At 42.7% G+C, this 14,677-nt stretch overlaps 1 protein-coding gene across 2 annotated transcripts; it reads right to left on the minus strand.

Moving 5' to 3' along the window:
- Window positions 1–1,383: 1,383 nt before the first annotated feature.
- Window positions 1,384–12,746, minus strand: LOC135906897 (uncharacterized). 2 transcript variants are annotated; one of them, XM_065438531.2, is made up of 5 exons: window positions 12,478–12,746; window positions 10,867–10,989; window positions 6,360–6,544; window positions 5,065–5,237; window positions 1,384–2,350 (listed from the first exon to the last, which is right to left on the minus strand). In XM_065438531.2, the coding sequence occupies exons 1-5, from the start codon at window positions 12,565–12,567 to the stop codon at window positions 1,899–1,901; spliced, it is 1,023 nt and encodes a 340-aa protein (XP_065294603.1). In that variant the 5' UTR covers window positions 12,568–12,746; the 3' UTR covers window positions 1,384–1,898. The 2 variants fall into 2 exon arrangements, with proteins under 2 accessions (XP_065294603.1, XP_065294604.1); XM_065438532.2 differs by lacking the exon at window positions 10,867–10,989 and having other exon boundaries at window positions 1,391–2,350.
- Window positions 12,747–14,677: the final 1,931 nt, after the last annotated feature.

Raw genomic sequence — 14,677 nt, forward strand, 5'->3', positions numbered from 1 at the left:
TTGGCATATTAGAGAGTGGTGTACAGTAAATATTCTTTCTCGGCTTTAGGTGTATTAAAAAGCGCAGTTTATGAAATTATAACATTGTTTTTCTACTACTGAGTTGGGGGTGCTAACATGAATCAAGTTTTAGAAGCCTTTTAAGTTTTAAGAACCCAAACAAACTGGAGCTTTGACTAAACACTACACGAAATACAGTTACTAGAGCTAAACCTTATTTTTTTAATGCAACAAACCTCATCAAAATCGGTGCAGTAGTTGCCGAGGAGAACGATTTCTCTTATGTTTGTAGGGAGGAGCCACCAAATGAAAGCTGCCGCTTAAGGAAAGTTATTCATACTATCGGTGACGGATATAAATATCAAGCATGATGATATATAAGCTGAGAAGCTCAGTGCGTCGAAGCGTTCAGTTTATTTGAAAATTACGCAGGCTTCATTTACCCTTTCTATTCTTTATTCAATGATTACCCCGCATAGCCCAATTGCACTACAGAAGAGGGGTTACAATGTCGAAAAAAAAAACCATCTTCATGAGTCGATAGGCGATTCCGTTCGCAAATGGAACGAAAAGAAATAATTAACATACATATTAGTTCTAGTACAGTATTCTAAAATCTTGAAACGATGATCAGTACGTGCAGAGACATATTGAGGCTTATGCAAGTTTGTTTGCTTTCAAATGTCGGTTTTACCGTGAAATTACTGTTAAAAGAGTTTCATTCATAATGTTTTTCGACGAGAGGGAGGAATTTCCCAAACTGTTTCATTTTTCATATTCGTACAGCTATGAGTTCTCGAGCGCCAGCGCAACACAAACCTTGCTGCTCTGTTCTCAATTTTTTAAAGTTTATCATTTAGCGTTTGTTGCCAAGGGTCCCACACGGCACAAGCATATTCGGGCATTGGTCGAAAGCATGTTAGGTAAGCAGTTAATTTCAAACATGATAGTGTATGTCACAGATTTCACTTTATCAAGCTTAAGGTCCTGGCGGCCTTAGCAACCACTGTGTCAATGTGAGCATTACATAAACAATCGGCTGGGAATGTCACACCAAAGTATTTGTACTGTAATTTTTGCTTCACTGCATTATTGCTGCTGACAGACTCAGAGGTTAGCGTTTTTTTATGCGTAAATTAACATGAACGCATTGTTTAGTATATTGGTTCATTTTCCATCTTGAGCAGCATTCTCTCATATGATAAGTCACTTTGCAACAGAGCAACGTCATCTTCTTTTCTAATTTTCCTATTTAAGACACAGTCATCGGCAAACATCCGTATACTAGAACCAATTCTTGAACAAATGTCATTTATTATGTTAAAGATATATTTATTCTATAGTATAGAAAAACTGTGACAAAAAAGCTCGCGTGGGCACAGAAGCCACTTGAAGCACGCATAATTGGTTCCTAAAGCAACTGTGCTGACTTTTTTTCCTTCGCCATCACGCATTAGAGAACATTTCGGCAGCTTTGCACACTAGAATTAGCATCGGCTTCCACCATCGCACATAAACCGTCTTCCTTCGCAGGCCTCATTCGTACACAAGGCTATCTTCTTATATATATATTTAGCCCTTCTAAATGGCAACAATGCTTCATAATTACAATCCGCAATCGACCGAACCACAACGAACTATAATTCTTGGACCAACCATATTCGTCATTCATTTACGCGATCTGACACCATTATGGCCAACTCAAATTCGTGCCCATCTTTTTACGCTATCTCAATATTTCGTTTATGAACTACATCGAGACGATAGTTTCGTGCGTCGCACTGATTTACTTGCCGAGAACGCAACCACAGCTCCTGGTCCCCGCTATGCAATTTTCGTTTTTGACTTCGTGCCATCTTACGCGTAAGTATAGACGCGAGTCCAACAGCCACCGAAGCTTACTGCTGGTCATCTCGCGGGAGCGACTGAATCGTCTCCAGCACCTGCGCTGCCTCTTCCGGTAAGCGCCCATCAATTTGGTTTCTCGAAGGAAGAAGGCGCGTTGAGGAAATCGTCACAGCTCCGCGACATCGGGGTGAGCTAGGGGAAACAGCGTCCACGTCGTTCACGGGTGCTTCGTACACGGTTTCGGGCTCGTCCGAATCAACGTCCACCAAGCAAGCATCGCCAGGATGCTGGGGTCCGATGGTCGACGTGTCGTCGTGGTCTACGAGGGTGACGATTGTTGCACCGGCGTCCCTGTCCGTCCAATCTGGCTCGCTCTGAAGCGGTGCAGGGGGCGCGCTGTGAACCGCCCGTTCGAGGACCCACGGCTGGAACTTGGCGCGGACCCAGCGCTGAATCAGTCTCGCTGCGACTGGCTTTGTCATGACGCGACCCTCGGCAATCCCTACGCGGAACAGGAAGAAACCGAATGAACGTTAAACAATGTGACAGAGGTATTCTTATTCGATGCATTGTTAGCTTGGGAATGAAGCTAGTACATTTCTCGTATAAGCTTCTGCTGATAGAGACAAAAATGCAGTGTTCGTTCATACATGTTATTCGCCACTATGGATACAAAACACCCACCCACACGACGGTGGGCCAACAGCACAATTATCATAAAAGCAACACCTTTCTGTTTTCCGTTATGAAATTGTTTATAGTGGTAAGCTGGCAACGGCGGCTCTTGTTTCACTTATTTGTACATAAAAGATAGACTACAATAAAAGGAAGAACGTGTAATGACACCAGGGTAGAGGTATTCCACGAAACGTTGCAATTTAAAGGGAGAACGCGGATGTGGGAGGTAAATGGGATAGCCGCATTAATACAATGCTAGGCATATTGAACTACAAACAAATGTAAAACATTAAAGCTCTACTTTAAATCACCGTCCACTCGTTATCCCCGTACAATGCAATACAATGCAACGCAATCAATGCAGACAAGCTCTACGCTTCCTTTGCTGCCGGATATCTGTGTCAGATTCCGTATAGTGTAGCCAGCGAAAAAATTCGAGCCCAAATTCACAAAGTACTGTTTGCCAACATGTCGAGCAGCAAGATTCGCCGGAATTTCATCTTAAAAACAGCTACATCGCAAGGCACTTTTGTGAGTACGGATCCGACTCTTGCGGGAAGCATTAAGCATTCACAACACCTCGTGCCAGACCATGCCACGGAACTCACTGACAATCCATCACTACTTGCGTGGTTGTCTCTTACCATGTCTCACCCTTGCGCCATCGAATAACGAACACCATCATGACACAGAAAAAGGAAAAGGTTATTACAAGTAAAAGCGTGTGTCGGTACATAAATAAGGCCGATCGCAAATGAGTCTATGGCGTTGCTATTTCTGTGTGGTGGCAAGGTTATAGTGGGCAAGATGCGGCGTAGATGGCACCGCAAAACGTGACGTAAGTTCACCTGTCGCGTCATATTTTAACATCTCTCGTTTCTAGCGAGATTCAAGCAGCTGCCTTCGGTAGAAGATGTGGCAATGGAAACTGTCCTAATCAAGTGTGACCAGCGAGGCACCCTCGCTGGTCACACTTGATTAGGACAGTTTAGGACATTAGGACATTCGAAGCATCAGGAAACTCTACATCAAAAGAACGCGGGACGCTTGCAAAATAGTTGGTAAATCGATCCACGGTGTCTTGTTTTATAACATGAAGCAGTACACGTGTGCCGGAGTCAAGCACAATGGCAGCTTGTACTATCTCCCAAACTCTTTTGGTGTTGCCGTCAGCCTCTTCGATGAGCATTGTGTCTTCTTTTTTTCGTTTCCTCGTCAAGGAAACTGACCTATTCATTTTACGTTTGAATTGGTTTAAGTAACACTCATTGTTTCTATGCCTCTTTCATTTGTGGTGCAAGCAGTCTTTTTATTTCAATATTTCCAGAATACTGGGTGCCATCCAAGCACAGAGTGGGTTGGTATATTTTTTGTTTTTTTGTGGTGATGCTTTCTGATACAGCATTTTTAAGAGAGGCTACGAAATCGCTAAATTCCATATTAGCATCCTCATCATACATAGCACAAAAATTAATTTGACCTATTTTGTCTCGTAGTAACTTTTACTCAACCTTTGTAGTCACTCTTCCCTTGGAAGGCCTAGTATTGAGAGGCTCAATTATGACGGCAACGAAAATGTGCAATTGGTGTGCCACCGGAACGGAAAGCGCACCAGCATACACACCATTGTAAGCGTTGCAGAGGACATGATCAATAAGGGCACTTGACGTGTTAGAGATACCGGTAGGCTCAGTTATTACCTTGTGCAAATTAAATGTTTTCAAGAGAAGCGTGTATTCATTCCAGGTATCGAAGGACAAGTGAATATTAAAGTCCACGACAAGTACGATATGACTGCAATCCACGCAAGAAGATCGCATAAGCACAGACTTAGATTCCTTGAGAAACGTTTTGATCGATGAACAGGGCCGGTGGTGCACAACACCAATGGCTGTCCTTCTTAGAATCTTGATAAATAGCGATTCTATAGTTCCATTAGTAATAGAGGCATCAAGGATAATATTGAACACAAAATTGTCCCTTACCAACAGGGCAACTGCCCCCCCTCGCACACGCGAGTTCCGTAGTTATCGATAACAGCCTGAAACACTGCATACTGACTGTTTTAACAGCCTTCAATCACGTTTCATTCAAAGCAATAACGCCGAAGGCAGCACCTAGTAGGTGACCAGAGTGTTTAGGTTCCTACGCAGACATCGTACATCGCAATGAAAAACTCAAAAATCGAGACTTACCAGGCTGCACGCCAAAACGACGGACCTAACTTATATTGTCGTACTAATTAGCGCTTTGCTTTAATTAATATGCTGGTTGCGAATTCGTGGGTGCCTATACTATTATGTACTTATTTTACTACACTCATTGGTGTTACGCGATAACTTTTATTCTCGCCTTAATTTTCTGATACTACGAGCGTCCGCTGCTCCTTCTGTTGAGAAAGAAAGAGGGCTGTGGCGTCGTAAAGCTGTCTGGGACAACTTTTTTTACCTGCAGCTCCTTTGTCTTGTAAACGAACTGCTGCAAGTAAGCGATCTGGTTAGACACCGGCATCACCGGTTGTACATGAGCGACTCTTACTCCTTGTGAAGCAGTGATCGGCGTCGGGCCTGGTTCCACGCAGACGACGGCGGCTCCGTCTGGCCAGCGTAATGCGTGCTTCCTTCTCGGCGCTGGTTGCTCGAATGAGCCAGCGAGGTGGGGCACTGGCGATCTTGGTTTTCTCTGAGCGCCCACCTTTGTCTGGGCGCCACCTGTAGGGATTATTTATTTATTCATCTATTTATTTATTTCACCTCCATAGCCAACATGGATCAGAAGTGGAGAGTGCTCAGCTGCACGGTTAAAAAGCTACTAGGAAAGGAAGAAAATGTTCCTAAATCTAGAACGTTAACTGAATGCATAGCTGGAGGGCCAGAAGTTATGGTGGTGCATAAAGTGTGGAAAACGATAGTCGATAACGTGATCACAAATGTTTCGTATGATAGAGGGACCATTCTGGCTAATTTTTGACGTCGACAGTGTTGGGGATCAGCGTCTGCGGCCATACAGCAATCTAATCAGTGAAACGAACGAATCCGATCTCTGGAGCCTCGTTTGAAACAGGACATTTATTGCAGAATTATGAATCTGCAGTGGAAGGAACCATTCGACGCAAAGCTTTCATCGCACCTTGCAGTAGAGCGGCTCTACTGGCGCGGAACTTGTAAGTTACGTATCCCATGTATCAGTCGCACACTTTTTTGGGTGTCTGTTGTGTCCAATTTATTAGCACGAAATAAGTATAAGAAATGCTTGAGCAATATGCATTGCTTAGGGCGTTGGAATAAACAACACATGGGGACTTTTACGAAACACAACTGACGCGTATACACGAGAATGCTGGAAGTCATGTTTGCGCATGCAATATTGTATATATTCATCTGGCGAAGAGCAGAAAATAGGCAAAAATGAAAAAAGACATTGTTTAGCAGCTTTATTTATTTGTTTATTCTTTCTACGTACTGCAGTCCCACTCTATGGGCCTAGTAGGAGTGGCATGCATGTATTTTGACACACACATAAAATATCACACAAATGAAGACAAACCAAAATGTGAAAATACACAGCAATGAACACTCAATAGTGGCAAAATATACAGCACAGGGATAAACAATGTTACGATAATTTCAAAAAGAAGGTTCTAAGGCTAGCAATCAACACGGCTGAACTGAAGGGAACAATAAGATAACTCGCAATATACCTTCCCAAACAATCTGCGACAAATCGCAGGAGAACATCCCTGTACAGTCCTTAATTGTCATGGGGACTGAACGAATGCGCAGCCATGTATTGTTCTGTTCAACTTCGTGCGAAGCTCCGTGGACCAGACGTACCTTCGGAACACCAAACTCAGCATCATCGGTACGAGAAGCAGGAAGATGGGCGACGACAGGTCCAGCCGGATCCAGTGGAAAAGGCTGAGGGCGCAGTCCCCCAGCCAACGCAGGAACTTGATGCCGATCAGATCGGGCTTCAAATTGGCATGAAACTCGTATAAAACGTATCTAATTTCAAACGCCTGCGTATAAAGAAACAAATAGATAACAAAGAAAGAAGTGTCAAAGTTGGCCTGTAAATCATTTTCCATAGGGCTGTTGGAACGGCCCGCCTTAAAAGCATAGTTTCCTGAAAGATTACTTCAAAGAACTAAGGCTAGGCGACCGTTATGGCAGAAACAAAATAATGGTTAATATATGAACATGCTTACGTTGTTGCTTTACCCGTTCTTGTGGCGTTATTCATGATGGTGGCGTTATTCATAATCAAATCAAATTAAGTTCATTCATTACAAAAAAAGGGAAAGGTTACATTTTTTGTTTTTCGGTTGAGGGTCCCAATGTAGAAGACTTTGACCGGGACCCTCGGTGGGTAAATATAAGACAAAAAAAATTGCACAGGTGGCAGGACAAAAATAAAATTTACAAAATGTACACTGAGAGAAACAAAGAGGTGAAGTGCCACAACTAAAACGTGATTAGGACTATAATGTACAGTACTACTATCAAAAAATAAAAATAAGATCAGCGTACAACAGAACCTTTCAATTATGTAAAGAAGGAACAGAATGAAACAGCAAAAAATATAATCGGCGGACTCAAATGAACATAAAGTAAAACTGTCAGTTTGCTAAAAATATACATTTAAAAAATTTCAGCAAGCATAAAAAGCAGCATTTATTAATAAAACAACTGAAGCCAACGGCAAGGATGTATTTAGCAAAACATCGGAAAAACAGTGATAAGACTAAATAAATAAAACATCCGGAACCATAATTGCGTCAATTCGCCAAATGGAAATATTTAAGGAATTTTTTGAAGGCATAGAATGAAGTGAGTGATATTATGTTTGATGCTAAGCGATTCTATAAACATGCGCCAACAAAAGATTATGTCAGTTTATCATAATTGGTACGAACACTAGGCAGTGCAAAATTTCTGTTTAAGGCAAACCAAGTTGTATTGTAGTTATGTGAATCATTTGAGTCAGCGAATTCGTAAAGCAATTGGTTGTTAAGTAACTTGAAAAATAAGATTGTAAAATTATGTCGAAGCAAGTTCACGGTCTTAAAATGCGGTTTTGTCGGAGCAAAATGGATGCATTTGACTGGTGATCACTGCTAGTCATGATACGAATGGCTTGATTTTGTAAATGCTGAACTGTTGACAGGTAGCAATTGTACGTGTTACCTGAGGCAGCGAATCCATAGTTAATGTGAGTATGAATAAAAGCAAAGTACAGTGATAAAAGAGCTTTGTGTGAAAAGAAGGCACGTGCTTTTACCAGAGCGCGATGCCAAATGCCGTTTTTTCCCTAATATTCCTAATGTTCGAGTCAAGTTTGAGTTTAGCATCCAGGAAATCACCGTAGAGCCAAGTCACCAGCTGGAATTCGACTGACACTAACTGTTAGCGCTAGCTGAAAAGTTAGGACTCTGTGACCACTAATGAATATTATATATTTGGTTTTCTCAGGATTAATAATTAGGCAATTACTGTGACACCAATCTATAACGTCAGTTAGCGCAGCATTTAACTTTGATGTTAATGAGATTAACGACGCGTCTGATAACGATAAGGTGGTGTCGTCGGCGTATAAAGCGTAGTGAGATGAATGTAAAAGATCGGGTAGGTCATTAATGTAAATAATAAACTGTAATGGACCGAGAATGAACGCCTGGGGTACATCAAAGTTAATTATTTTAGTTTGAGAAAGGGCACCTGCTACAGAAACCACGTACTGCCTATCCAACAAATAGTTTTAATTGAGTTAAGGCAGGACCAGTAATACCGCATGCTTCAAGTTTGTGATCAAAATGCTGTGATTATTCGTGTCAAAAGCTATGGTGAAATCTAAAAAGTCAGCGCCTACGAATATACAATAATCCATAGATTTCTTAATAAAATCGGTTAAAGGGAGCGATGCTAAGCAAGTAAAACTTCTGGAACGGAAGCCGAACTGACAGGGATTATTTAGATAAATTTTTCAAGGTAGTTACTTAAACGTTTATCTAACAAATGTTCAATAATTTTACTTAAAGATGAAAGAATAGTTATTGGTCTGTAGTTAAAAATTAGGACTTTCGCACCCCTCTTAACTACGGGAATAGGTTTAGCCTTCTTTAGACATAGAGAAAAGGTGCCGGATTCGAAAATGCGATTAGTTATGATACATATTGGTTATGAAATAATATTAGCAACCAAATTTAAATGATGTACGCAGATGTTATCTAAACCCAGGCTTGTGTTTTTCAGGCTACAGATTGTTAAATACATCTCTCGAGCAGTAACAGGGGAAAGAAAAAATGAGTGAGGTGATCTAGACAATGTTGGCTGAGTGACTGTGTTGTTATTTATTTGTGACAGAGCAAAATAATCGCTAAAGGCATTGGCAACATGAGTGGGCTCTTGGTATGTTTTACCATTCAAGTTAATTTTAGAACATTGTTCAGGCATAGAAGATTTAGCTATGAATTCGTTCAGAAGTTTCCATTGCTTTTTTGGATTATTGCTCGGTTTATTAAATTTATTATCATAACAGGGCCTTTTGGCCTGTTTAAGTAGCGTGCTAAGAATATAACAATATTTTTTAGAATGCAGGGCCAACTTAGAGTTAAAAGGTTGCCGTTAAGTTTTTCTCTATAGGTTATCTTTTCTCCTTAAGATGGTCAGTAATGCTGACGTTATCCACGGGTTGAAGGCATACTTATATTTATTATTACACCTAACGGTCCGAGTGCACATTGAAATGACATGTAAAAAACGTAGACAATTTATCAACTGCTACTGTCGAATCTTCCAACCGATTGACCTGTATCCAATTAGTATTGGTAATGGTATAAACAAGTGTATCTTGGTTAAATAATCAAGCTTTGCCCTTTATATACCCTAAGCAGCCATATCTTTATACACAAGTGGCGAATATTTCGCGAACGTGAATAAATAATTGTAATTATTGCAAACTGCTGTATTTTAAACGCAATACCTTCTTCAAATTTATCAATTTGCAAGCTTGCAAATCCGTGTAAAGTCCTAGGAACCGCGTTTAGGCAAATCAAAGTACTGCCCATAGGCTGGCTGAATCATCATGGTTGGCAGCAGATGCCTTAGAGAATAGCGCCAGGGTTCGCTCTCCAACTCTTTTTGAAAGGAATTCTGTGCTGTACGCTGCCTTGCTTTAGCGTGTTTGCCGCCGCAGCGTGTCGGACATGTTGGAGCAACAAGGTTATCTAACGGCTGATTTTCACAATTTTCAGAACGTTTCGCATGAAGGGTGTCAGGGTTTATACTATGCAAAAATATGCGAAACGAAGAAAATAAGAAGATAATAAACGAAGAAAACTCCCAACGATAGCAGTGCGTAATGTAATACGAACTGTGTCACGCTAAAATATGCTTGGTAAGAACACAACTTGATCGCTGAGGTCCTGAGGCCAATGATGTACTGGACAAGTTTTCGTATATCATGAGTGCAATTTGGAAATTGTAACGGCAAAGCCCTTTAGCTTTCTGCGAATTTGTTCCTCTTTTTTTTCCTAATTCAGCCAAATAGCTCTAGTATTTCACGATATTGCCTAATAACAATTGCGCGCTAGCACAAGACTGATACAGAAATGATATTGTTAGGCGTGGAAAAACACAGCCGTATGGTGTGATCAAAGCTCATTGTCAATGACATACTTGCGCATATAATATGGTGTTCTTCGACTCAAATATGTGAGTGCGCATGCACTGACGTATGGCCACAGAATCTGCGTAAAGGTTCCCGTCTTTGAAAGTTTCTTGCGGAAGTAATATGGAGAGGAATGCCTGGCCGGGGAGCGCGCATTTTGCGGGCGTTTGGTACGTGGCCGCACCAAGACACGAACTAAAAGCGGTCACACATTTTCATACCTACACGGATGCTGGAAAAAGTGGATCCCTTTAGACACTAAGATAGACTGCTTTGCCACAGCCTCGTCTTATTTTCGGCTGAATTTAAACTGGAAAATTGGGCTGTACTAGCGCCAGCAACAGTGATATTTTCCAGAGTTATAAGCAAAAAATAAATCTTCACAGATACTGTCCATGACCCATGACAAACGTACGGACAAAATATCCACACAAAATGCGTTGCTAACTGAAACTAAATTGTTGTAAAGGGGGCAATTTTCTCTTTAGAGGCAGCCTAGTAACCTCTGCGGTCGCTTTAGATGGAACAACATATGTATTTCAAATACTACGGGACATTTCACAACAGTTTGGAGGCGTTCTAACCTATAAATCTCTTGAATAAAAGTAAAGGCTGTGCTGTCATGACATCGCGAGAACACCTTAAAGGGAAAGTCAGTGTGAGCAAAATTACCTTCTGAAAGGTCTCTCTGCCGACAGCGTGGAATGCGTTCTCTGGCCGCGATGACGCGGCCGCGTTCGAGGTAAGGCCAATTGTAGCCAGCCTGGCCAAGCTCACTAAACGTTGACGGTGAGCCTAATGTAGGTGAGGTACAGCGGGACTACCACCCACAAGTTGGCTGGCACAGCGGGACCAGACGCTTTCCACGTTTCTGCTCAGCGCGTCTAGCTTTCGCAGATCAACTCAGGCTATCAGAGCTATCAGCTCGGAGCGCTACCCCCTTTCCGTTCTTTGTCACCTTTCCATTCCTGCTCCTCCTACCCCGCCCTGTAGAGCAATGTTCAGTTAGCTGCACGCTAGACACTTCGGTGCGGTCTATCCTCTCCTCTGGCAAATAATCTTCTTGTCTCTCCCTCTCTCTTCAAGCGAAACAAGAGCTGCCTCGAACGCCTTGATATACTATGTTAGTGTAACATACCGCAACAACCAGCGTTCATATATTGGCTAACAGGGAGGTTTTTTATGAATAAGGACTTGTGAGACCATTTATATCAGCAGTATATTTTCACATACACTTAATGATCACTTTCAGTTGCTTAAGATCAGAAGTGCCATAAATGTCGCGCATTTCGTTCACTGTACAATAAAGTAGCATTCCTGTAGGCCTATACTGAAGAATTAAAATTATATCATGGGGTTTAAGTGCCCAAACCATGGTCTGGTTATGAGCCACGCCATAGTGGGGGACTGCGGAATAATTTGGACCACCTTAGCTTCTTTAACGTGCCCCTAAATCTAAGTAGACGGGTGGTTCTGCCTTTCGCCCGCATCTATATGCGGCCGCCGTGGCCGCGGTTCAATCCCGCGACCTCGTGCTTAGGAGCCAAATGCCGCAGCCAAATAAGCAACCATGGAGAGTGAAGTCTATACTGGCTTACTTTAGCTCAACGAAGGCAAAAGGTCCCAGGTGTCCTTAGCTATCGCCTAAGAGACGTGACAACAAACGCCTTGTAAATCCTACTGCAATTCACCTTAATCCACCTTAACAGACGTTAATCCACTCTATTTCACCTAATCCTCCCTAGTACACCTAAATCCACCGTATTCCAACTTATTCCTGCTTCATCAACCTTAATCGTCCGTGATCCACCTCAATCCTACTCATTACATTTTAATCCACCCTAATTCACTTTAATCCACTTTAATCAAGCCTAATAAAATCACTAATGAAGCATTACCTTGGCTAATTATTAATCCTCTCCCATACACGTCTGGACATGCTTTGGTTCGCTTTTCGCCGTCCATCGGTCAAGTGATATTTTCTACACCCCACAACGTTACCTTGAAACAGAGATATAAGATTTCCCCTCAAAATTACCGGGCATGAAGAGATAGCGAGTATCCGACAAAGGCTGACAGATAAAAAATCACCCTTCTAAGATAGCAGCTTTGTGTGGCCGCCCTTTTTTTTAGACGTCGAAGTCACCGCAGTATACAGAACATTCGGTAGTGCATATGAATTAGCTGTTAAGGCAGAGAGGCATGTAACTACCGGTCCCCACGCAGCCACTTCAATTAAATACTTAAATAACATGTAGCTACTTAGATACCTTATATACGCACCATAGAAATTCTGTTGTAACTCGTTGTCAGAGCTTGTGTTGCGTCCTGCAGCGCTGTTAGTGCGTTCGTGATTAGGTCAAACGCTGCCATTCCTGGGGCTTCGTTTTCTACGTAGAGTTTGGTTCTCGGTAGGAATTCCCGTTATGGTCCCTGCAGCAGTGCACTTCTTCCCGTGTGACCAGTACGACGGCCGGCAACAAAATTTTGTTTATCTCAGTCCTTCAGCATCACGTACACATGAACGGCGCCAGCACGCCTTCTCTTCTACTTCTTCTACTTCAAGCGCAGTAAAAGAAGTACCATTTTAATTTTGTCAGTGTTTTTTTTCTCCTCACCATGAAAACCAAAACATTAATGCCACATGTTCTATAATAGACCCCTAAACTTGATATTCATTATTTGTACGAATATATCATCTCAATCTTAATTTATGAAATGAAATTTAAGCTTTCTTCCCTCTTTGCATAATGCTGCCCGATTCGTTGCCGGTCCGCCGTAGTGGGTTAACCCCTTAGCAATGGGAACTAAAGCAAGCCAAATCGATTTCAAGCACAAGCTCTATTGTTCAAGCAATACTCTGTTTATTGCGATTAGCATTCTTCGACAGCTTCGGCCATTTGGGAACCAGCCTATCCATCCATCCATCCATCCATCCATCCACCAATCCACCCACCCACTTACAAAGACCTGGTGACCCAAGTTGTCGATCAGCTTGGGCTACAAGGCATATACTTGTCATCATGGCGCCATCATTGTCATTCTATAGTTCTTTCCAGCTTCGTCATCTGACCAAATAAATAAAGTTTTACTCACTCACTCGCCATCTGAATGTAATCATGCCATGGTCCTCTCACCTTTTACGCCGACCCGGTGGTCCATGCTGTCTGATAACTTCAGTGACTTCTATTCTGGGGTGGACGTGATGCCGTCGTGGGCCTTTCAGCTTCGTCATTCCAAGTTTGTATTCCAGCACTCGCTATGCCGTCATCATCACGCCATCGTCGTCGTAATGTGGTCATTCAATCGCAATTAAACCGCTGTTTTCAGGCAGTTAACATCGCACATGCGTTGTCACACCGTCGTTGTCAAGTGCTCGTAATGACAGTCTTCATGATTCAGTCGTCATAACGCCTGTTTCATCATACTCTCGTCGTCGTCCTATTGTCCTGACACTGGTGGCATGCCGTATTCGTCATTGCGTCGTCGTTTTGTGGCCGTTTTCATACATTGGTTGTCACACCGTGGTCTTATAGCCGTCGCGGTCGTTCCAACGTCGTCATCCTATATTAAACAACTGATTCTTTTCATGCGGTCGTCGTCAGCCATCATCGTCCCACAGTCGTCGTCATACAATTCTCATGTCTCGTCATCACGCTGTGGTTTTACCATCTCGTAACTTCAATAATGTCATCCCATTATCTCCATGCCGTCGTCATCGTTCCGTCGTGGTCATATCGCTTTCATCGTTCCCTCGACGTCGTTCCTCGTTCATTCCGTACTAATTGCGCTGTTGTCCTTAAATCTTGATTGTGTCGCTGTAGTCATGCCATCGTCCTGATGGCGTCGTCCTCAAACAGTCGCTATCACGCATCCGCCGTCATATGGTCGTCTTCACGCCATCGTCGTCATTCATTCGTCGTCCTATGATTGTTCTCGTGTCGTCATCAGGCTTTCGTCGTTATCCCATCGTCATTAGTTAAGAATTACCATATTATTCTGATCGTGCCATTGTAGTTATACCGCCTTTATTGTTCCATATAGGTTATTCGTTCTTTTTGATTCCATCGCCGTCACTGCGTCGGCGTGATACAGTCGCCGTTGTGCCGCCATGTTCATGGACGATCTCGACCCATCACTGAAACTTGCATTACCAGCGAACCTTCCACTACGTGACGCAACACTGCTGTGTCGGCTGTGGGTAGGAGTAGCATTCACCAACTCCTACAGCTACCGTATTGGAATGGCGGATTCACTAATGTGCGCTAAGTGCAAGTGTGAAGAGACCATCAGTCACCTTCTGTGCCACTGTTCTCGCTTCGATAATCAACGTGAGACTCTCCAGTGTGCCTTAAACAGACTGGATGACAGGCCATTTACGGAAGCGAAGATCTTGGGAGCCTGGCCTCGCAGTTCATTGGCCCAGAAAGCAGTTCGAGCGTTTTTTCGCTACCTGAAGGCAACAGACTTGAGTGCCCGACTA

The sequence above is a fragment of the Dermacentor albipictus genome, chromosome 6 (genome assembly GCF_038994185.2).
Source record: "Dermacentor albipictus isolate Rhodes 1998 colony chromosome 6, USDA_Dalb.pri_finalv2, whole genome shotgun sequence".
In the NCBI taxonomy this organism is placed as follows: domain Eukaryota; kingdom Metazoa; phylum Arthropoda; class Arachnida; order Ixodida; family Ixodidae; genus Dermacentor; species Dermacentor albipictus.